Source organism: Sitophilus oryzae, unplaced genomic scaffold (assembly GCF_002938485.1).
Source record: "Sitophilus oryzae breed Bouriz unplaced genomic scaffold, Soryzae_2.0 scaffold_1318_pilon_pilon, whole genome shotgun sequence".
NCBI lineage: Eukaryota > Metazoa > Arthropoda > Insecta > Coleoptera > Curculionidae > Sitophilus > Sitophilus oryzae.
The window spans coordinates 1,006,694-1,031,179 of NW_022145969.1; the positions used below are offsets into that span (position 1 = coordinate 1,006,694).

Consider the following 24,486-nt stretch of genomic DNA (forward strand, 5'->3'; position numbering starts at 1 on the left):
TGTGAAAAAATGTGCCCAAAATTGCGGTCCCGGAGCGGCAAATTAAATACAAAATTTTCCGGAGTATCGGACTGAACATGGAGAAAACACGAAAATATTTGCTCTGCCATACAACGGTTAAAACTCTACCAGAGACCTTCTTAAGGACGGCGAAATTTGCGTAATGCTTTATTAATTAAATGATTTTTCAAGTGGTCTTAGCCATATTTGGTTATAGGCCGGTTATGTCAAATTGTAATTTACAGCCGAAATGTAAGTATTTTATATCTGCAATATGTCTTTAATTTAATGATCTATCTCATATATTATAAGCAGTTTATTCAGATTTTTCTTTAGAAAGCAGATATTATGACAAATTTGTGTACAGAGAGATGTACCATGCGAAAATTAACGCGAATACAAATGAACACAAGTGAAGAAAAAAAAGTAAAAAAATAAATATAAATATAAACCAATTTGCAAATGCAAATGCCTATAAAAACATAACATAAATGTATCTAATACATTTAGCAACTTTATACTAAATAATAAAATAATATATTTAAACAATAAACATTATAGGAACTTCAAAGGAACTTCAGTCGTAATAATTTCGAGTCGTGGTTTAATTAAAATCTTAGATTTTTTTAGGTTGAATCTTAATCTCTTTTGCGAACTTAATAATCATCAAACAAGATCAAAATAAAATCTATTATTTTCCCTTGGTTCGGTTTAATTTAGCGTATCTTCTGATCTAACGGGTGTTTGTTTTTATAATCCATCTATTAACTGCTGCTTCGTCCAGTCGCAAGTCGACTTGCCACCACAAGTGAGCTAAAAAGCTAAAATCGTCTTGTACAGGTATCATTTCACAACTGGTTTGTCCCACGTAGAGATTTTGCAAACGGCATCAGGCAGACAAACACATGGCAAACAGATTTAACCATATTGTCACAAAAGCGCCATTTTTCGATACGCCCATTTAATATTCGCTAATCTACATCCATACAGACGTTATATGGGTATTAAATTTTCTTGTCCATTTTTTTAATGGCTCGTCCAAGTTAAACAAGGCTTGGTGGGCGAAGTAAAAACATATGACCTTCGGTGGTTCAGTCGAAATCTTTTATTTTTGTTTCTTCTAACTGAAGAACTTGGCACGCTTCACCAAATTATACAGCGCAGTTGATATTGATTGCTAAAACACATGTTACAGATTACCATTTTTTTTTGCTTAAGTCTAAACATCCTCCTTGAATAAAAAATATCTTACATGATACTTTGTGATTAAGTACATATACATCAAAAAACTTTTTATCGTAATCTAATATTAATATTAATTAAAAAAAATATATATAGGAGATACGTGATTTTTGACATTCGTCTTATGTATGAAAGACTAATATTTACAAGTGAAGCGCGCATTATATCTATAAATGCATCAATTTCGCAACTACAATATTAAGAGTAATAGTGTGCACAATTGCAAATGTTATTTACGAATTAATTTATATAATATTGCTTATTTGTGCACTACCCAATATTGAATAACGAATTAAGAGAGTATTATTATTAAATCCCAGGCAACTAAACATGGTTTAACCATAGTAGAAGGAATTTTTTTTAGTTTCCTTATACTATGGTTTAACCATTAGTGTACAATAATCTTATAATGTTTAGAAAATAAAAAATTGAGTTTCCTGTATGACATGGATTAAATTCATGAAACTTTTATTTGTTTATGAGTTGATATAGTGCTCAAAAATAGAATATTTCTAAAGTTAAAATACACAGGTCTATGTTGGACCTTTTTTCACCTGATCCACTCGAATACAGAATCAATCTAACCTGTTATATAGCGATGGTACCAGTCTCTGAGCGCTTGCGCTAGTACCACTTTGGAAATAAGTATACAAACCGCGTCTCAGGTCCCAGAACTCTCGACTCGACTAGTTGTGTATTGTGTACGTATTCGAGACGGTACCGTTGATACACTCGTTGTACGCCAAGCTGTATCGGGTACCACTATTACGAGTGTCAAGTCAAATCTGTAAAGGTTCCCTCAAGGTCGTTTATTCAACTCACAATTTTTTTAACTGTACCACTCGGTTTTGCATGTTCCAAGTACGTTTCTTGGTGACTTAAGACATTTGTTGTAGTACCAGTGAAAAAGAAACGCAGACTTTCAGTGATATTCGGTTGTTTTCGAGCAGACTTTGATGCAATGGATAGTTGGATAAGATATCGTGCTCTTCTTGTTTCGATATATTGCTAGCAATGCCATTTTGATCACCTGTACAATTTGTAAAATGTAAGTTGTTTTGATGTTAATTTTATTTAAGCATTTTTGAAACGAACGCGGGATTTAAATGTTTATTGACAGAAGTGAAATGTAAATGTAAACAAGTTCGAGTGACGCTTATTTATAAGCGCAGCTTATTTATAATTCTATATGCTATATTATGTATGAATATAATCATTAACTGGGTAGTATTGATTTGGAATTAGCATTATTTGCATTAATTGTTCCAAATAACACTCATATTTGTTCGGAGATAGAAGGCAATGATGAAACTAACTAATAAAAGATAAATCTTTCATCCGGGTGAATTACAATTTGAAGAGCACACGGGAGAAACGATGAAAGTCCATTTTTTGCTAATTTGATTTTAATGCATAATATTTTTCGTGTTAAAAAGCTACATCTTTTGGTACCTAAATAAACAGGAATATCGATAGCGGTCAGACAAAAACGCGTTCCTGAACATTTGTCCCCGTTTTTGGACACTCATCGTTTTTCTCGTGTGCTGTTCAATTTTTTGTGTTTAATAAAGAAATCTGTGTCCTGGGTATGTTCGAACAAATCTTCGCAAAACATTACAGTGTATATAAAGAAAAAATGTTGAAAAGACGCCAGAAACAGTCAATTTTTTTGTCGAAACCGGTGGTTCCCCCCCTTAAATTGAAATTAAATTAAAATGTTAGACAATGGAAAATAAGGTAACCGAGTGATATCAAATGGAAAGTGACTTTTTCATTTTCCTTTCATGTATTAATTCGGTTTCCAAACGAGATAATACACTTTTTTCTCTTTCACGGATAATCGTTTTTTGCTCTATAATTTTTTCACGCAAGAACAACCCTCAAAAGGTGTTTTGAATCGAAAGTTAATAAGCCAACTAACGTTGAAACGTTCACTTATTTTCTTCGACAGAACCATATTTACAATCTCCACTATCTTTATTTACAATTGTCATATTTTCCTACCTCTACTTGATTACTTTATAGCAACTATTCTGATAATTTAGGAACATGATTTACACCTATCTCTTTATTTTTTTATATTATTTAACCCATTAAGATAATTAAAGGTCGTTTTCTAATCTTATCAAGAAACAAATATAGCTTTCATTTTACGATACCGTGCAGGTTGTTTATTTATTTCCCACCAAACATTAAGTAAACAAAATATTTGATATTCATGTTGCGAGCATTGCATTTTCACAAACCATGTAAATGGTTAATAACGGCTTTTAAAATATATTGATATATATTTCTTTAATTTTGCGGTCAATGAATTCTATAAGTCATTAAACAGAAAGTTATATGAATTTCAAAGAAAGGGATTCTAATGAGACAACAATTATTACACATGTTCTTAGAATAGCTTAATGAACTTATGCAGAAGAGGTCAAGACTCTACTTGACTATTGAATGTATCGACCTTATTGATTTTATATTTTAACACGATAAAGATAAGCACAACAGTACAGGAAGTTTTAAAAAGAGGAAATTCAAGATATGCCAACTTTTTCCACATCATGGGGTCGTATAATCATGCGGAGAAATCTAAATCTTCTTTGATAAAGCATAAAAAAATTATTGACACTGATCAATAGTTTTGTTTTGTATTCAAATTAGAAATTTGTATTGTTTCTATTATTAATTATTACACATTTATGATACTGATAGTATATTGAAAAAAAATACGATAAGGATATCTATATGCACTTCGTTCGCTGATCATCATCAGACATACAGTCTAAACTATGTAATTGTTTTATGTTAAAAGTTTTTAAGCGGGCAAACTACTCAATTTTCAGGTACTTTTTCTTACTATACTACCTGCCTGTAATTTCATGATAACCTGGCACCCTAAAGGATCTAAATTTAAGAGGGGTAGTATTTTGAAAAAAGTACCCAATAAAACTATTTAAAAATAGATAGACTATCGTCCCATTGCTGCCAAAAGTCACTAACTTAACTTTTTATTACTACCGAGAAAAAGGCGTCTAAAGATGAATTGCATTGCATAAAGATGTTATAGTTAGTAACTATTCGGTATTAAAATAAAACATAAATAGCCAGAAATCGTAGTTAATGACTTTTGCAATCGATTCTCCGCTTCAAAACATAGTTAGTGATTGAATTTGGTTGTTCGGAAAAATGTTAGTTAGTGACTTTTGGCAGCAATAGGACGATATATTCTTTTTCTACGTCTTAATTAGCAAATAACAGCAGTTTTAACAAAATCGGTGACATGACGAAAATCGTTTTACCAATTTTTGGCTAATTTTACAAATTTTCAAAGGCATTAGAAAGATAGTAATCATAGCGATAAAATTATGAAAATTTCAGCATTTGTAGGAAATTTGATGTAGATTCAGAATATATACACCTTTATAGGCCTTCCATACCTTGGTTTTGTGAGAAAATTAATTTTTTGGGCCCTTGTTTTGAGCTATTTTTGATGAGGGTTAAAACGTCACCTATATCCATTACAATTCTCGTAAGACTACAATGGCCTATATTTTCTTATTCTACGCATTTTAATTAGCAAATTACAGTTGTTATAACAAAATCAGTGACATGAGAAAAATCGTCAATTTTGATGAGTGTATGTATGGAAAAAAGTCGAAAAAATTACCATTTTTGCTTATTTTTTACACACTTTCAAAGTCCTTAGGAAGATACATAAAACCATATACAAGGATAAAACTCACCAAATTAAAAATATACGAAATAAGATGCATGTACTGATTTCTTTCGAAAATCGACAACTATGAAACTATGAACCCTTCCCGGACACAAACGGTAGATTGTGAGACAGGAAATTGTAGAGAGAAACAAGCCCTATAACATAGGATACAACATTTTAATTTAATGAACAGTGCTTTCCATAAAATCGATAAAATGAAAAATATACGAAATAATATGCATGTACTAATTTCTTTCGAAAATCGACAACTATGAAACTATGAACCCTTCCCGGACACAAACGGTAGATTGTGAGACAGGAAATTGTAGAGAGAAACAAGCCCTATAACATAGGATACAACATTTTAATGAACAGTGCTTTCCATAAAATCAATAAAATGAAAAATATACGAAATAATATTATGCATGTACTGATTTCTTTCGAAAATCGACAACTGTGAAACTATGAACTCTTCCTGGACACAAACGGTACATTGTGAGACAGAAAATTGTAGAGAGAAACAAGCCCTATAACATAGGATACAACATTTTAATGAACAGTGCTTTCCATAAAATCAATAAAATGAAAACTATGGTGGTTAAAACTATGAGTTGTATGTATAAGTATCTAAACGTTTGCCTCAGTAAATTCTAAAGCATATTAATTAAATCGTTGAATAATTAGGGTTAATTTAAATTTACAGTTTCAGTGACAAGCGAAAAAAATCATTAGGATTGGTTCTTGAAACTCCGATACAGACAAGTAATTTTTCTTGTCTGCAGAGATTGACAGACCTGGCAATATTTAGCGGGCAGCTAAATGAGCCGGCAATTGTATTTACTTTCTTTTATTCCATTTGGCAAAATGCTCGTGACTTTGACTTGATATATTTCGCGTTTATAGTAATGGACACATAGCATAAATTAACTCCCATTTAGAGCTTACGTGCAGTTGCTAACTGTAGATTGATTTTTCCATCAAAAATACTGAATATTAATTCGAGAGTTTAATGTACCGTATGATCGAAAAAAAAACGGCGTCCAGAAGTGCAAATGTTTTTAAGGGTAGTATATTTCCACCACAGAACACGATCTTGATTTTTTTTTTCGCGAATTTTTTTTTTAATTTTCTAGTTTTTAGTTAAAAAACATAATTTCTTGACAATATGGCCGTATAGGTAGTAGATTAAATTCACAAGAAAGAAAACTTAAAATAGATCCGGTGTTTCTCAAATTATTTTTTTTGGAAATTTTCAAAATAAAATAACTCGTTTATTTTGGACTTATTTAAAAAAACAGTAAAGAGAAAATATCTTTCTTTTATCGAGATCTACCAGCCCTGAAAATATTTGCACTTATTTAAGACTCACCCTGTATATAACATACCAGAGTTTTTGTGGGGTACGAAATTTAATGATACCGTGAAACTTGCCCAGCGCATTTATCATTTATTTCTCAATAATAAATATAAATCTTCCCGTTCCACATATTACAATAAATATTTTTTATAGCGTTACAAATTACAAATATAGGACCATTGACTATCGTAAAATCAAAATGAAACTGATAGTGTGACATCGCAAATTATTCTTTCGACAAGCTTTGAAAATTAATCATCCTCAGAAGGAAACCTGAGATTCTTTTAAATGGCATCTGCTTGGCCAGATGTATGGCATGTGCCTTAAATTATAGTGTCAGGGCTATCACCCACCGGTTACGAAGAGTGGTTAAAAAAAGCAAATGATATTAAAAAGTAAAACAATACTTTTTCTGCTAATGTTATGAACAAATTCCTTGAAAAATTTCGACAATATCCTTGAACTTTTTCCTTGCCTTTATTGTTTATGTATTAGATAAATTTTTATTTAAAACTATGCAAATTTTTTCACATTAGGAATGTTTTTAAGCGTCTATAAGGACAGCGTTGGTGTACGTACAATGGGAGGGAAAAATTGTTGGCATTGTTTCAGTTGACAACAATTTTAAAGAGCTGTTCAGGTCAATCAAGAACGCTAAAAGAAATTAATCCCTCGAAATCGAATAAAATTCTTCTATTTCAATATAAACTAAATCGATAAATAAATTGGAATTGAGGAGATTGCCAATAGCTCGACATAGTAAGTGTTTTTGATTAAATTTTACTGTTTTTTAATCGATTCCAAGAAAATAGACACTTGCAGTACAAGCTGCCTTCAATATTTCTTGGTTTCATCCCTAAAACATGCTTATTTAGAAACCATATTTCTCTAAAGATATATTTTTGACAAAAGAAGTTAGGAGTGCCTGAAGCTCTGTAAAATTGAACCTGATGAAAAATATTATTTTGCAAAACAATATTTATATCAAAAGAACAAAACTTTATGAAAAACATACGGTAAATTGATATTTTAAAAGGGTTAAGAACCACTGAGGCTCTAATATCCCCTTTTATGAAACCTTTCTCCAAGTTAAACACAAGCTGAATATGATGTTAAAGAATAAAATTTCGTATACAAAATTAATTTCTAAATTAGCCACAGACAACAAAATTGATATTTGCAAAAGACGACATGACAGACAACCCTTTTGTACAAAATTATCGTGTATCGACCATTGGATACATTTTTACTTTTACAATAGTTTCGCCACCCCCAAATGCCTTTTATAGAAGAAATACTTGTTTTAACTAAGAAAAAAACTAAAAGTCTTGAAAAATTTCTCATTACACCACTTGACCCTAAAAACTTATGTATCGACCACTGGACTTACGATTAACATCACTATCGTATAAGCTTTCTAAGAAGAAATCTTTTATATTCCAGTGTCAAGAGTGTCAAGACGGGGAATTTGAAAAAGTTGAAATAAAGATGTTTTAATATTTCTCTGAATCAGTCTCATATTGTTTCTTTGCAAGAAACATTTCATAAGCAACCTAGAACTTCAGAGGTTGGTCAATTTATATTAAAATAATTTTGCAAATATTGGTCTAATAATTAATTAAAAGCAAACTCTGCATAGGTATTTACAGTTTGTGTATAAATTTACTAAAAGCTGTGTAAGGAACATAATTAATAATAAATATTACTTAATGTATGCAACTACATATCAAACATTCTCTAAAGTAAAGAAATATATCTTCTTCAAAGGTAAAAAACGAGATAAAAGCAACTGTTATCATAAGGTGCTAAAATATTTGACAAGGACTCATTATCACCGCCTTTCAACATAACTATTATTTCCCGCCTACCATACTGTGAAAAATAACTTTCTCAATATGAAAAACAATTCCCCTATTTTGTTATATTCGAAAATACATATTCCAAGACTTTACTTATATAATGCTCAGTTTGTATATTTAAAATTAAGTTATTTATAAGTTTGTATATCTAAAATTGAAGGAATAATAAGCTTAAGTATTTTTAATTAAGTAAGTTTTACCAACATATAACTTAAATCAAAATTATAAATATTTATTAACTTACACTCTTAATTATTACTGAATTACTCTTATTCCAACAATGCAACACAATTAATAATTATTTAAAGAACAAATAAAATTTAAACTTACATTTTCTCAAAGAATGCTTCTGTTTCTAAATTGTTTGAGCAGTTCCAAAGACATGAGTTAGCTCATCTGATACTGCTTCTTGTTTTTTTTCATAAATTCTTATAGTTGATATTCACTCAAGAAAGCTGTCAAACAAATTTTGTAAGATTATCTTTAAATTTATACGTAAATAAACATAAGACAAAAAAAGTTACATAACTTTGATATAGGTACTTATTTTGACCGTTACGAGTATATTATTTATTTTGTAAAAATATCCCTATTACGCCGTAATTTAAAATTTCAGTTTACAGTTAGATTATTATCATAAATAATCTAACAGTAATACATAAAATAAAAATCAAATCACTACTTGGGATAAACGTTATGGCCGTATCTGGGCAGGAAAATAATTAAACAGACACAAAATATTAAACACTTACTGTTTGGAGAGACTGAGCAAAGCTTACAACTGAAAACTGTTCAAAATGCATGAAGAAAACAAACTTTTTCTCTAGAAAATACTAAAAAGAATATTTGGTCGGCCATCTTTCAATTATGAACAGATAACAGGATGTCAAAACAAGGGTGACATTAATGACATTTGTAGATGGACCAATAGATATCAATATTGAAAATAGTGGCCATTTTGGATACCGGAGGCGACTTTTTGAATGAAATGTAGTATATTATAAAAGGAATGCGGAAATGCAACTTTACTACAACCACCTGTTCTGTACTACAACTACCTATTATATATATTATAATTCAATTAAGGTATCGTAGGTTTCAGATGCGCTTGTAATTGAGGTGTCGTTGGATTTAGAGGCGCATTAGGCATCAACTTATATTGGTTTCATCCCTAAGCACCTTCTATTTTAGATGTTTTAGAGGTAGTTTCTGATTTTTGATGTTTTTGGGAATAAAGCGTTTTTTTGCTCCAATTTCAGGCAACCAGTAAAACTGATCGAAGAAAATTTTAAATAGATTTTTGGATTAAAATATAGATACTTTATTATTTTTGCTCTGATATATAATTAAATTATTTTGAAATATATACTTTTCAACCAACTTTAAACTTTTTCAAAGGTTAAATTAACGCTTAGTTAAATATCAAATAATTATACTTTTCCTGCAAGTACATTGAAAAAAAATTACTCCTAAACAAATTAAAAACTTGAATAAAAAAATTAAATCATTCATTATTTATTCACTCCTCAAGAAAAATTAGGGACTCATTTTGCGAGTGCAGAAATGTTATTGTTGTAGTTATTATATTACTAATAAGTTTCAGTTCTTACAAGCTAGTAATTTTCATGTATAATATATCTTGTAATTAAATACTGCGTGGCAGTTGTTCAATGCATTTATATCTTATCTGTTTTTTTTTCTTGTGTTAAAGATCAGCGTTTGAAAACAATACCGAGCTTTTCTCTTTTTATTATGAAATAACAATCGTACCTAATTATACTTATAATGCACACACAGTAGATATACCGGAAAAAAATAATAAACGTAATCTCCTACAGTATCTTTAATATCCTAATTTATTTTTAAAGTCGCTTCAGAGTCTTTGTATATTTTACCGTCTGCTGAAAAGTCAGTGCCATTTCGAAATTTGAAAATATTCCAGATAGAGTCACATTTCTTTGAGGGATTTTAACAAAAATTCCTTTGAACGTTCAGAATATTTCTTGCGACTCTCTAATTCAATATCGAAAAGAATTTTACAAGTATTAGTTAATGTCAAACAGCCTTGCTCATATTACCATTACTTTAAGTAGTTAGAATGTTTTTCCCTTTTGAATTATTATTAATGATTGTGAGCATGCATGCTTTCCACATAAATAACTCAATTCTAATTTGTTAAGCTGCTTTTACATGAAAATAAACAAACAGATTTGTCGTGGGTGTTAATATTTTTGTAACAAAAAAAATAACTCGATTTGTGTAATGTTCAATTTACAAACACAAGCCCACAGTGCGGTGGATTTAGTTTGGCTGCCAAAAAAGGCAAAACCAAGGCTAGAACATTCCATATTCGCCCAATGATAACTGAATTTAATGTTATTGTTTACTTTTTTACAATTTTAGTTCATTTTAATAGTAAATTTAAATATGTTTTCTGCCTAGAGGCTACAATAAATAATTACACTTTACATAATGGATATTTTCCGCTGTACACACACCAATACATTTGTTATAGCCAGGAAGCATTTATTTTAATATTTCATATAAAATTCAGAATATTTTTGTATAAGTAAATACTGGCAATATAAATTTTAATCTATTTATAAAAATAAACAATGGAAAATACACATTGCATATTAATTTTCTACAACTTTTTTTGTGATGGAGGTAACTTAAAGATTTGCACATTGTTCACCTACATAAATTAATATAAATATCTGGTAAATTTATTTCCCAGTCTTATTTAATGTAGTCCTTTACAAAAGTTAAAATAAAATCCAAGTATTTATTTTTGAACGTTGTCAAAAATCTTTTTCCCCCAGGGAGAACCCACCTTGAAAAATACGGAAGATTACCTATCTTAATGTATAACATCAGACTACCACAAATTAGTATCCGGCATTGTACAATGAAGAAATGAAATAAAAAGAAGAGATAAAAATCAGAGACGCCTTATTTAACTGAAAGACAGACGTCTTGGACAGGACTAAAGTTCATTTTAGAATTTTGAAAGACGTCCTGGCGGCTTATTGAATTTTAAGTTTTATTTTTGTACTGCTCAGTGGCAGGGATGGCTCCATTCTTTAATTCCTCGACATTTTTGAATTTACTACTTAATAAATTTGAACGTCGTTAAAACCACCGCGAGCTTTTTCCTGGTTAAAATACAGTAATATTTATTTAACTGCTTAAATAATATTTTAAATAATTATTACTCCATGGAAAATGACGGACATGCTAGTTCCACCCACCCTGTTGGTTAATTTACAAGTGGCTGAAGATGGCCAGGTCAGCTTTTTACCTCTCTTTGTTCCTTTTCGTAGGTAGAAAACCGAGAAAGTCGATATCCATGAGGTTGTTTATTAGATCTTTAACAGTTTTTGAAACCAAACCTTTTAAAAACTTTTACCTTACATATTCTCGGGTTGATGTTACGATAACCATCTAAATGTTACAATAATTATAAACAGTTTTTGAAGATTATCTCTCTTTTGCTGTAATTAAAAGATTTATTGTCTGGAAGGATTTATTAACAAAAGTTTTAATTTGATCTGCAGGTACTAACTCGAGATTCTTTTTTTTCCCTCTGTACGTCCTTGAAGGTAATGAGCTATCATTGTATAAAAGTCACTTTTGTAATGGCTCGTGATATCATCTTGGCAGAGAATCGATATATACCGCCAAAAGGATCTTATTTTACATACCATAACAATACACAAACCGGCTTGTAAAACTCTCAATTATCCATTATTACCTCTCAGAAATGCTTTTTCTTGTCATAAAAAGTATCTAAATAAATACTGTGAGACTGTCTTATTTCCGGGAATTTTGTCTAAAATTACAAAAAAAAACGATTTTGATAAGAATTATGAAGAATATGCGGAGATTAATTTATACCAAGTCTTTTCAAAAATAGTACGCGAACATTGTATACCTATAGGCTTGGTGTCAAAGACTGAGTACTAGCTGTTTATCTTTGCCCGCCAACAAACAACTATTGTGACAAGATTTCTAATACGCCAAACAATAAATACTATTTCCATATATCTCAGACATTTCATTATGGTCCACCCAAACAAACACACGTTATTGGTTAACATAATCGTTGTACAATTTCTATCTTTCCAAATAAGTAAAATTTCTCTGCTATCATTAAATCCGCCTCTTTTGACAAACTTTCTTCTTATCCCATATATGTCAGAGCACGCAAGGTGTAAATCAAGGAACTAAGAAACTTGATTTTCGAAAAAAACTTCTTATTCAGTGCTAGAAGTTGCTGGTAAAATAGCAGTGCTTAAATACAATGAAATTAATAAATGTTAACAACTTTCATACGGGTCAATTTGCTGTAAAACAAACTTTTTGAAAACCACCCCAAAGGGCTCATGAAACGGCCGCCAAGTCCGGAAATAATAAACTTATAAAAAAAATTCATTATGCGAACTTATAGAGAATGTTCTTATATACAATTTGCGTCTAATTATTTCGTTGTAGTACAGTTTTAAATAAAACATGTTATAGGGCTTGTTTCTTTCTACAATTTCCTGTCTCACAGTGTACCGTTTGTGTCGGGGAAGGGATCATAGTTTCATAAACTTCGACCGGACTGAAATAACTAGCCAGAAATAAACTTGTAGAAAAAATAAAAGATAATAACAATACTTATAATGCCATCTCGGTGCGAGGACTTAAACTTGAATTGTTTAAATAAAATAATTCTGTACATTTATTTAATTTGTGTAAATTTTAAATAAAATGCTACAAAATGTTGTATCCTATGTTATAGGGCTTGTTTCTCTCTACAATTTCCTGATTCACAATGTACCGTTTGTGTCCTGGAAGGGTTCATAGTTTCATAGTTGTCGATTTTCGAAAGAAATCAGTACATGAAATTATTTCGTATATTTTTTATTTTATTGATTTTATGGAAAGCATTGGTCATTAAAATGTTGTATCCTATGTTATAGGGCTTGTTTCTCTCTACAATTTCCTGATTCACAATGTACCGTTTGTGTCCTGGAAGGGTTCATAGTTTCATAGTTGTCGATTTTCGAAAGAAATCAGTACATGTAATTATTTCGTATATTTTTTATTTTATTGATTTTATGTAAAGCACTATTCATTAAAAACCATCCCTATTGCTCAAAAACCCCAAGGGGAAAATTTCCGATTTTGTTTATTTTACACTCAGAAGACTAATCTAATTTTTGTTTCAAATGACAATTTTATTGGATTAAATAGAATGTTATAAAATATATTTATTAAGTGTCTTCTTTAAATATAAGTGTAAATATGTTATGCTCCATTTATCTCTGGAGTGTCTTGCTACATGAAAATTATTTCTGTTTACTGATAAGAACAGAAAAATTACTAATCTTAAGTCCACGTACTTTAGATACCGTCAAAACCTTCTTTTTTATCAGTTACACAGGTAGATCAATCAAACATCATATAAGTACTTCGTTTTGTAAACAAATAATAGATTTTACTATCGATGTTTTTATAGTTTTATATAAAAATTTCCTATTTCTTGTCTACAGAAAGAAAACAAATAACAAATGATAGTAATTTTCGAGTGAATGCCTTCAACGGAGGTGTTGACATTCTACCAGCTATCTCTTTCATTATTCAAAGGAGATGACATTTTTATCTCTAGCCGTTTCTTGTTCAATCTCACATAAGGGCAACAAACTTCATACTTGAGAAGATATAAGTACGAAAGAGAGGAGTAATACTAGGAGGTGAATAATAAATTTAATGCAGTTATAACTCGCTAAATATGAAAATAAAAGCAAAGAGCTATTTTATTCCATAGTATAGTCGCATAAATCTATCAACTCTGATTTAAAAATAAATTAATTTTAATCCAGTGAAATTATGACCTGCCAAGGCCACTTTTTGATATATAACTAACAGAAATATGTGTCAAAAGACGCATATTAAATAATACTCATTAAATTCAAATTAGTGTTTATTTAACTCAGCTGCTGCTTGATGAAAATTCATTAAAAAATTATAAATTCATGATAGACACTAAAAAATAATTAGTACACTTCAATCAAAGGCGTAACAACTGGGTAGGGTTGAGGAAAATAATAACCCAAATATTGATTGATAATTTTTATTATTAAAACATATTATTAAGCAGTTGTTTAAAGAAATGACGACAGTTTTATTTATACTAACATCAATTTAAACATTGTAATTTTCAAACAATGTCTAAAACTCCAAATATCTGTCTTATTAATTACCTTCGTTATTTTTTGTTTTCAGAAAATGCTATAATGGTAATCATGCAGCTAGAAATTCTTATTTCCATTTTTTTAACATCAATAAGTTCCGCTGTCATCACGAATCATGATTTCAGATTCATATCATACAAAGGTAAGAGGTTTTTTTATAAAATATATTTTTTTTCAATAATCTTGAAACTACTCTAGTAGATAGGACTGTTGTGATATATAAAAATCTGAAATAAAGTAATAATAATGTACGGTTTTCTGTATTAAGTTTCGAGGTTTTTTTAAAAGGCATATATCAAAAATAATCTTAATCAAACAACTCTTTACTGGTCTACTACTACTACGTATGTACAAAATCGCTGTCGAGTGCTATCAAAATAAAATACATATAATTTCGTATAATCCCTGATATGAAATAATGAGGACGCTAGAACATTTTAATAGGTACAACATTAATAATAAAATATTACATGACAACACATGTAAAGCAAATATTTAAAGCTAGCGTAAAATAAAATATAAATAAGCCTATCTTTCTGGATTTAGTGTCTTCGAGTTAACGCCTCATAAAGATTACGAATCCTTTTGTATAAAGAGCTTAACCACAGAATATCTAGCTACGAATAATCTAGCTAGATATTCTGTGGCTTAACTTTAGGAAACATCGACCACAAGATAAAACTGTTGTATTTCAAACTTGACTAACTGCATATATTTATCGCATTTTAGCTTAAGATCAATATTATACATACACCATGCCAAAAAGTAGCTTTTTGGATTATGAACTTTGAAATTTGTCAAAAGTAATCATTTGCAGTCATTGTAGAATTTCATTAAACATTGTTTTCAGATTTAAATCCTTCAGTGCACTGGTTTCCGCTAGATGGAGTAACTGCACACTCACAAATGCTGTTTGATGTTTCAAGAAATCAAATTTTTATTGGGGCGAGGTAAAAAATACATTATTATACTAACTTAAAGCATTCTTATATGTACACAAAGGTAATCAATACCTTTGTTAGGGCTATGAAACTATTTTTCGATTAATCAATGAGCTATGTTTTGAATAAACATGCCGCAAAATTAATGTTGCGTATGTTCGCTATACCCGATTGTCTATTGGCTGTCAAATAATTTCCACAAATAGCCAGGCACATTCCTTTTTGTTCGGTTGTATGTTGCATTATAGCCACAACGCAATAGCAAATTATTTCACTACCGCCAAACCTCTGTTTGCAGCATTTTTACTTCTCAGGAAGCCCATAATATATTGATCACGTAGCGCACAAGCAGAAAAATTAAATTTGCTGCATTGTTATTCAAAAATCACGTACTTAGGAGTACAATGATTAACGAAACAACATTCCCAAAAGTATCATAGTAACTGGAGAGAAGATAAAAGCCCAGTTTCAATGATGTAAATAATTAGAAAGTGTTTTTTATATTTAAAAATCGGATTCATCCCATACTTTTGAAGGTAGATTATAAAGCGAGCCAAGCCAGGTCTGAAAGGTTTTGTTTAAATAATAATTATCCAAGAAACCCCTGTCAATCAAAATAACAGTGATTAAGATTGTTGGAAGCCGGCGTGTGTTATTAAATGTTACGCTGCTGGTTGTTGAATTAAGTTTTTGACTTTTCAGGGATGCGTTGTACAAACTGCATTTATCTAAATTGGAATTGCTGGAGGTGGCGCATTGGGAGGCAACGCAGGACAAGATTACCGCTTGTATATCGAAAGGACAGGACGAAGAAAACTGTCATAATTTCATTAAGATTCTCTTGACAAATGGAAACCAGATTTTTGCCTGTGGAACGAACGCTTTCTCTCCTTTGTGCTCTTTGAGGAATGTGAGTCATTTTAATAATTTATCATCTATGTTAAGCAAATTTGTAGCTGATAAAAATTTAACATTCTTATATAATGTGTTCTTTTTTTATAAATTGGATTAGGATCGAAAGAAATCAACAGAAGTCCTTTGTTTTAAATTTGTCGACGTTTCGCAAAATTTATTTGCATCTTCAGGACACTACAAAGTTAAGAGAGCAAAAAATACAATCAAATAAAAGTTTTTTCAAAAATTTTAACAAACAACTTAAAATACATATCAGTGGAATTCCACACATATACAATTGGTAAAACTACCCTAATGTTAACAATTAAATAAAATATATGTATATGTTACTCACATTTAAATCTGGACTTTCTTAGTCATATCCATTAATACACGGATGGTATAGAGGGGAGTGGTATATATCCCTTTTTTCCTTTTAAAACACATAACACACTTACATAAAAAAAAACATATAACACAATTATGTATAGAGAAATATCACGAAAATCTTTTCCTTTCACAGACAAGCAGTGCAGATGTACCTACGTTGACCGTATACAGAGAGCAACTAATTCTAGTTGATAAAATACTAATATAATTTTTACCTGGAGATAAAGAACAGTTGAAAAAAGAAACATATAAAAATATTATTTGGATTTAAACCATTATTTTGAAGTTATATTATTTAATTTTTGAAAGAATATTAAAATATGCTGTACTCAGGTTTTCTACGTCTGTTCTTTTATTAACGCAATTTTTGTTTTTTTGGATTTCTATCATCTCTGCAAATAATCTTTTCTTATAATTAGATTGTGTTTGTAAAATAGTGGTATTGTCAAAATCGAAGTTATGGCCTGTCTCTATTTTGTGTTCTACTAATGCGGTAGGATTAGATTTCAAAAGAAAGTTCCTTCACTATCAAGAGCTACATCACTATCATCAATTAATTTTCATAATAAAAATTTAAAATATATCGAAAGCAAGTTGATTAAAAATAATTATCCAATATCTATGATTAAAAAAATTCTTAACAAGAAAACCGTTGTAAAATCTACTAACCAAAATGATAGAGAAGTTTATTGTAAAATACCTTATATCGACTGTCTGTCAGAACAAATTAAAAACACATTTAAGGGTCATACTACAAAAAAACAGGAAAAAATAAAAATTACAACAAGGAGTCATAACACCATAAAGAGACGGTTCTTTTCAAAAACAAAATCAAAGAATAAAAAAAGAACTGAAATCAGGCATAATATATAACATTCCTTGTACTCAATGTCCTAAAAGCTATGTTGGGCAGACCGGTAGATATTTAAAACAAAGATTGAATGAACATAAAAATGATCAAAGGAACTTTCTTTTGAAATCTAATCCTACCGCATTAGTAGAACACAAAATAGAGACAGGCCATAACTTCGATTTTGACAATACCACTATTTTACAAACACAATCTAATTATAAGAAAAGATTATTTGCAGAGATGATAGAAATCCAAAAAAACAAAAATTGCGTTAATAAAAGAACAGACGTAGAAAACCTGAGTACAGCATATTTTAATATTCTTTCAAAAATTAAATAATATAACTTCAAAATAATGGTTTAAATCCAAATAATATTTTTATATGTTTCTTTTTTCAACTGTTCTTTATCTCCAGGTAAAAATTATATTAGTATTTTATCAACTAGAATTAGTTGCTCTCTGTATACGGTCAACGTAGGTACATCTGCACTGCTTGTCTGTGAAAGGAAAAGATTTTCGTGATATTTCTCTATACATAATTGTGTTATATGTTTTTTTTTATGTAAGTGTGTTATGTGTTTTAAAAGGAAAAAAGGGATATATACCACTCCCCTCTATACCATCCGTGTATTAATGGATATGACTAAGAAAGTCCAGATTTAAATGTGAGTAACATATACATATATTTTATTTAATTGTTAACATTAGGGTAGTTTTACCAATTGTATATGTGTGGAATTCCACTGATATGTATTTTAGTTGTTTGTTAAAATTTTTGAAAAACTTTTATTTGATTGTATTTTTTGCTCTCTTAACTTTGTAGTGTCCTGAAGATGCAAATAAATTTTGCGAAACGTCGACAAATTTAAAACAAATGACTTCTGTTGATTTCTTTCGATCCTAATCCAATTTATAAAAAAAGAACACATTATATATTATTGGATCGACAACAATAAAAATTATTCTTATATAATGTTCTTATTCTTATATAATGTGCTAATTGGTCAAAAAGGTCTCTATCTTCGTATTCAAGACTTTTTATTAAGTTATAATAACAATAGAATAGTCAATTTTCATGACTTTGTAGAATAGAATGTCGATAAGTTGGTTCTTTTTTGTACATTTTCAAAGATATTAAAAAAATAGTTAATAACTTAGTTACAAAATTACAAAATCTTCAGCATTTGTAGGAATTTTTATGTAGATTCCTAGTGTTAATAATTGCCATACACCTTTAAAGGCTTTTATTAGATATCTTGGTTTTGTGGAAACTTGTTTTTTGGTCCTTATTTTGAGCTATTTGGTTAAAACATCTTCTGCATCCATTACTGTTTTCGTAAACCTACAATGGCCTATATTTTATTATTCTACGCCTTTTTATTTGGTTTGGTTTTAACAACTTATTTTCTGCAGGCCTTATTTTCTGCAGGTACCGTAAAATGGGGTGAATAGAAACAGTTTCGTAGGCTATTAGCGATATACCGGTTGATAAAAATGTGGTATTATTTCCCCGAATATTTTAAAACATGGGTCTTTGTTTGTTCTTTGCGTATACATATAATTTGATTTTTGAAAAATATGCATATAAATATTAAATAAAAATAACATTTGTGTTTCTATTCACCTGCTATTCGGGAGAATAGAAACACACATTGATGTTAAGGTTTTTATCTATTCTATTTCCAACAACGTGATTAGAAACAGTAAATTATTACATATTTAAGTAGGTTTAACAATAATTAACAATACATATAATATAACAACTTGCATGTACCAGCTTATGTATTACTTTAAAAATAAATATTTTATTTATAAAGTTTTCGCGCCATACAAAATAGGTGATAAATCGATCTCACATTTATTGATCAGCTGATTGACAGAAACAGTGCTGCCACAGATAAAAATATAGTTTTTACATTTTATTGTGCATTACCAATGATAGAAAAATTAGATATGTCGACTCTTTTTACTTTGAATATTTTTAATCGCGATTTGATTTTTTTCAGAAATTTTGTTTCTATTCACCACTATGTTTCTATTCCCCCTATTTTACGGTACTATTTTCAAAGGCTTTAGAAAGATAGTAACCATACTCATAAAATTATCAAAATTTTAGCATTTGCAGGAAATTGTAGATTCAGAATGGTATACACCTTTAAAAGTTTATATATCTTGGTTTTGTGGGAAAATTATTTTTTTGGGCCCTTTATTTTGAGCGATTTTTGGTAATGGATCTGTATGGATCTATATTTTCGTATTTTACGAGTGCTAATTAGTAGTAATTAGTATACGGGGTGCGTCTCGAAAGTGGCGCACCCCTACAATTTTTTTATTTTTTCAGATAAAAAAACGAGATTTGATACGTTAATATACATATGTATGTGACTTAAATTAGTATTGATTTCCGTATTTAATTGTTTTTGATCACTTCCTGTTTCACCGGAAATGACTGCAACTTTTGATTTTTAAATAAACCAACTGAATACGTGAATCAATCCTAATTTATGTCATATACTAACAAACCAAATCTCTCTTTTTTATTTGAAAAAATAAAAAATATAGAGTGAGCCACTTTTGAAACGCACCCGGTATATAAGTAGTTCCATTAAAATTGATGACTTATGGCAAAATCGTAAATTTTTATCGAAGAAAAATGTCTAATATTAATTAAGGTGTATAACTAACAGTGATTTCGTCTATTTCAGATCGATAACATATCGAACGTGACGCTTGTCGTGAACGGTATTGCAAAATGCCCCCACAATCCAGCGGCTAAAGTTACCGGCTTCATATCCGACAACTCTGAATATTTTTTCGGCGGAACAACAGATTTTTCCGATTCCGACTATCTCATCTCTAAAAACGTAATCAACGGTCGCACTTTGAGAACAAAACAATACAACAGCTTCTGGTTAAACGATCCCCAGTTTGTCGGATCGTTCGAAACATCGAAATTTGCATACTTCTTGTTCAGAGAGACGGCGGTCGAGTACATAAATTGTGGCAAAGTCGTTTACTCAAGGATAGGCCGCGTTTGCAAAAACGACCAAGGCGGCCACACCATGCTCAAAGAAAACTGGACAACCTTTGTAAAAGCCCGCTTGAACTGTTCGATTAAAGGAGACTACCCATTCTATTACAACGAAATACAAAGCATTCACTACGTCGCCGAAGAGAATATTGTCTACGCCACTTTTACTACCCCCAGAAACAGCATCGCCGGCAGTGCGATTTGTGCTTTCGACATGTCAGCCATCGACGAGGCCTTCAACGGCCCTTTCAAGTACCAGCACGACATGGACAGTGCTTGGAAACCTCACAACGTTCCTCACAGAGAACATTTAGAATGTAAAATTTCGAAATACAACAATCTCCTCGAAACCTCCAAATACCAGCTAATGGACAACGCTGTTCAGGCAACCACCCCAAGCCCACTCTATACGTCAAACTTAGAAAGATTCACACATATAACCGTGGATATCGTGTCCATCAAACACCACAGGATTCCTGTATTGTATGTAGCAACAGAAGAAGCGCTGGTGAAGAAACTAACCATTCAGCACAAGCAGGAAGCTTGTTTGGTCGAAATTTGGCAAGTTGCTTCGGAGTATCAACCTGTAATTCAAAACATGCAATTTCTGAAAGGGACTAGCTCAGTATACGCTACTACGGATAGCGGGTTGATCAAAATAAACGCAGCTCACTGCTCAAGGCATTCCTCAAAAGAAAGCTGTTTAAATGCCATGGATCCTTATTGTGGCTGGAACGAATTAGAAGATAGATGTACCACGTCTCCTGGAACTGATCGTCATATATACTGGAAACAACTCATTAATTCATGCCCTATTTTAAATACACCAATTAACGGAGGTGAGTTATTAGCTATCTGCTTTATAGAAAGAATCCTCAATATTTTTTTTTTCAAATCACAGGCTGGAGTAGTTGGTCAGAATGGCATCCGTGCAACTACAAGACCTCAGCTGCAACGGACAGTGATCAGTGTCTTTGCCAGACGCGTCAATGTAATAATCCTGCACCGGCTAATATGGGATTACCATGTGAAGGAGTAGCTATATCTGTGACGAATTGTACAGTCCATGGAGGCTGGACAGAATGGTCACCATGGTCAGCTTGTTCCAGTTCCTGCGGAATAGCAGTCAAAACTAGATTCAGAACGTGTACGAATCCTGAACCTGCTTTTGGAGGAAGGTATGTAATAAAATTAATTATACGAACGAATAATAAGTCAAATATATTAAGAAATACACATAAACCGTTGTGTCAAAGTAAACTGTCTGGTTAAGTTAAAACAGTTCTTACATCAGAAGATAATTTTTATTTATGTTTACTTGCCCTGAAAAAATATTTACAAAATATTGTCTCAGATAAAATTGAATATTACCAAGCCTCGCATTACTATTTGGGTGAAAAAAAATCTCAGAAGGTTTTAGCTATTTAATTCAGCTTCAATAAAAAGAAATTAACGTAAAAAATGAGAAAGGAAATGGTTCTTTAATAATTCTAAGACGGATCGGCTAGCATCAAGGTCAATTTAGACCATAAAATCTTAAATTATCAACACATTTTTTGTACTGAGCTTACTTACAAATGGATATCAATATACACCAGCAAATTGCCATCATTATTTGCAATTATTTTCTTACCCTGAACCAGTCACTTCTGAAATTATTGTGATTCCTAAACCTTCGGGCTTATAATACATATGTATCTAAACATAAATACTCTTTATTGGCACTCCTTTGCGCACTGAACATATTTATTTAAAAAAAATAACGGTTATCTATTTAATTTTCCAGAGTCTGCGTTGGACAGGATATAATGGAAGCCTCCTGCGACCTTCCTTCGTGTCCAACACCTAAAATAGACGGCGGTTGGTCAGCTTGGTCCAGTTGGTCACCGTGTTCAGCAAGTTGCGATGAAGGCTTCAAGTCGCGATATCGCAGATGTGATCATCCGGTACCCCAAAACGAGGGCCACTATTGTAAAGGAAACGATGTTGAATACAGCATTTGCAACAGACAGCCATGCGAGGATCAGAGGAAACAGCTGCATTCAGAGTGGATTACCGATTACAATATATCCAGAAAAGGATACCACCAGAAAAGGTTTAGATTTATATGTAAGGCACCGGTGAAGCACTCAAACCATATTAAAATTATTGTAAAAGAAGAAAACCAAGTGTGCCTTTCTAATAAATGCGATAAGGAAGATGAATACACTGGATGGAGCTCATGGTCCTTTTGGAGCGAATGTTCCGCCAGTTGCGGAGGTGGGACACAATTCCGCACAAGACAATGTCTTAAAGATAATTGCCTAGGTAATTCATAAAAAAATTAAATATTTATATAAATAAGTTACTATAAATTAATCTACATTTATAAATTAGTATCATTAAACTAAAATAAGATTCAGCACTTATAAGATTCTCTCTTCACAAAGAAAAATATTCTTTCATTATATTTCAGGTGTACCGACTCAAACAAGAGATTGTAATAAGCACGATTGCATCGATAATTGGGGATGTTGGACAGAATGGTCACCATGTAACGTATCCTGCGGATGGGGTATCAAAACAAGATACAGAAATTGTTTAGGACACAGGTGTAAGGGAGCAGACAGACAAGAAGAATCCTGCCAAGATCAGCCTTGTGAAAGTATGTGATAAAACTAGCATAATCGGATTCCCAATAAACTTTATAATTTTTTTTAGATATTCTAGGATGGGGAAATTGGACTGAATGGTCCGAATGTGACCAGGAAAACTTACAATACCGGAAAAGGACTTGCTTCACCGAGAATCCCGATCCCTATATGTGCCAAGGCAGTTCGGTTCAGACAAGAATGTGTGTAGGCAACCAGTTAAAAGACGGTATGCCTCCAAATTTTATTTATTCAGAATTTGCGGTGAGGGGTTTTTGTTTATAAACTTTCAGTGCGTAGGACTGCATAGCTGCATATTTTAATATTATAATTTTAAACAACATAGTTCAGTTAAAAAGTAGTTTAAATATACTTTTTTCTCTTTTAGATTGTTCCTGTTTATCTGTAGGATTAAATATGTTTTTCGTGGGAATTATAATAGGACTTACCCCTGGAGTACTTTGGCTGGGCAACCAGATTAGGATTAAAAAGAGGAAAAATTATGTACCTAGCTCGCCACATTATATAACAACAGCCAATGCCAACCCTTATGTTGCCATAAAAAGGAAATCCCAACTCAATAGGCAAAACAGCCATAGTGGAAGTAGTACTCTAAAATCAAAACTTGATCTTATGGGTACCTTAAAGAGAAATAGTAATGATATTAAAAATGGAAATATTAAGGCTTATCATGACAGTGATAACCACTTGTTTGAATGAATAAGGGAGAAATCTATGTTGTATTTGGCTTATACACTACAGATACCCCAAAAAACGCGAGACAGGCTCTTTGGATGGAATCCTTTAAGAGATACGAGCAATGTAGTTGCTCATAGACCATCAACAAATATTTATAGAATAAAATTGAATTACTTATGCTTGTTAAATGTTATAGGTACTTTTCTATATTAAAATACATAAGACCCTGCATGAAGCAGCATAATAACATAAAAGCCACATAAAAATAGTAAAAGCATTTTCCTATTAGGAAAAAAACAGGAATGATAACAAAACATCAACAGAATATATGCAACTTGTTATCCTAAATTACATTAGAACCATATATAATATGTGATAATATTTTTGTTGATACTTTTTATATTTTTTATATATTATTCTTTAAAACCAAATTTCTATATGCCATTATTTTGTAAATAAGAATTAAATATGTGATATTAAAATTACATTTTATAGATAGATTTAAAAAAAAATCATTTGATGAGGATATAAACATAAATTTTACAGGTATTTATTTTGGTTTCTGTTCATTGACTGAAATACGACAAAATCCATTTTTTTAATAAATTATTCTCACAAATTAGTACATCGTAT

General features: G+C 30.9%; 1 protein-coding gene across 3 annotated transcripts; it reads left to right on the forward strand.

The window, feature by feature from the left end:
- Positions 1–1,897: 1,897 nt before the first annotated feature.
- On the forward strand, positions 1,898–24,142 carry LOC115875064 (semaphorin-5B-like). Of its 3 annotated transcripts, XM_030890415.1 has the most exons (11): positions 1,899–2,290; positions 13,714–13,914; positions 14,447–14,557; positions 15,266–15,365; positions 16,059–16,266; positions 20,199–21,363; positions 21,426–21,702; positions 22,311–22,831; positions 22,980–23,168; positions 23,225–23,383; positions 23,543–24,142. In XM_030890415.1, exons 3-11 carry the CDS (start codon positions 14,458–14,460, stop codon positions 23,872–23,874), a joined length of 3,051 nt encoding a protein of 1,016 aa, XP_030746275.1. In that variant the 5' UTR covers positions 1,899–2,290; positions 13,714–13,914; positions 14,447–14,457; the 3' UTR covers positions 23,875–24,142. The 3 variants fall into 3 exon arrangements, with proteins under 3 accessions (XP_030746276.1, XP_030746275.1, XP_030746274.1); XM_030890416.1 differs by lacking the exon at positions 13,714–13,914 and having other exon boundaries at positions 1,898–2,290; positions 23,225–23,418; XM_030890414.1 differs by lacking the exon at positions 13,714–13,914.
- Positions 24,143–24,486: the final 344 nt, after the last annotated feature.

Coding starts and splice junctions, on each gene's coding strand:
- LOC115875064 (XM_030890415.1), top strand. CDS start 14,458: ATGGTAATCATGCAGCTAGAAATTCTTATTTCCATTTTTTTAACATCA. Junction 21,703..22,310: donor GAACCTGCTTTTGGAGGAAG/GTATGTAATAAA, acceptor TTAATTTTCCAG/AGTCTGCGTTGGACAGGATA. Junction 22,832..22,979: donor TCTTAAAGATAATTGCCTAG/GTAATTCATAAA, acceptor ATTATATTTCAG/GTGTACCGACTCAAACAAGA.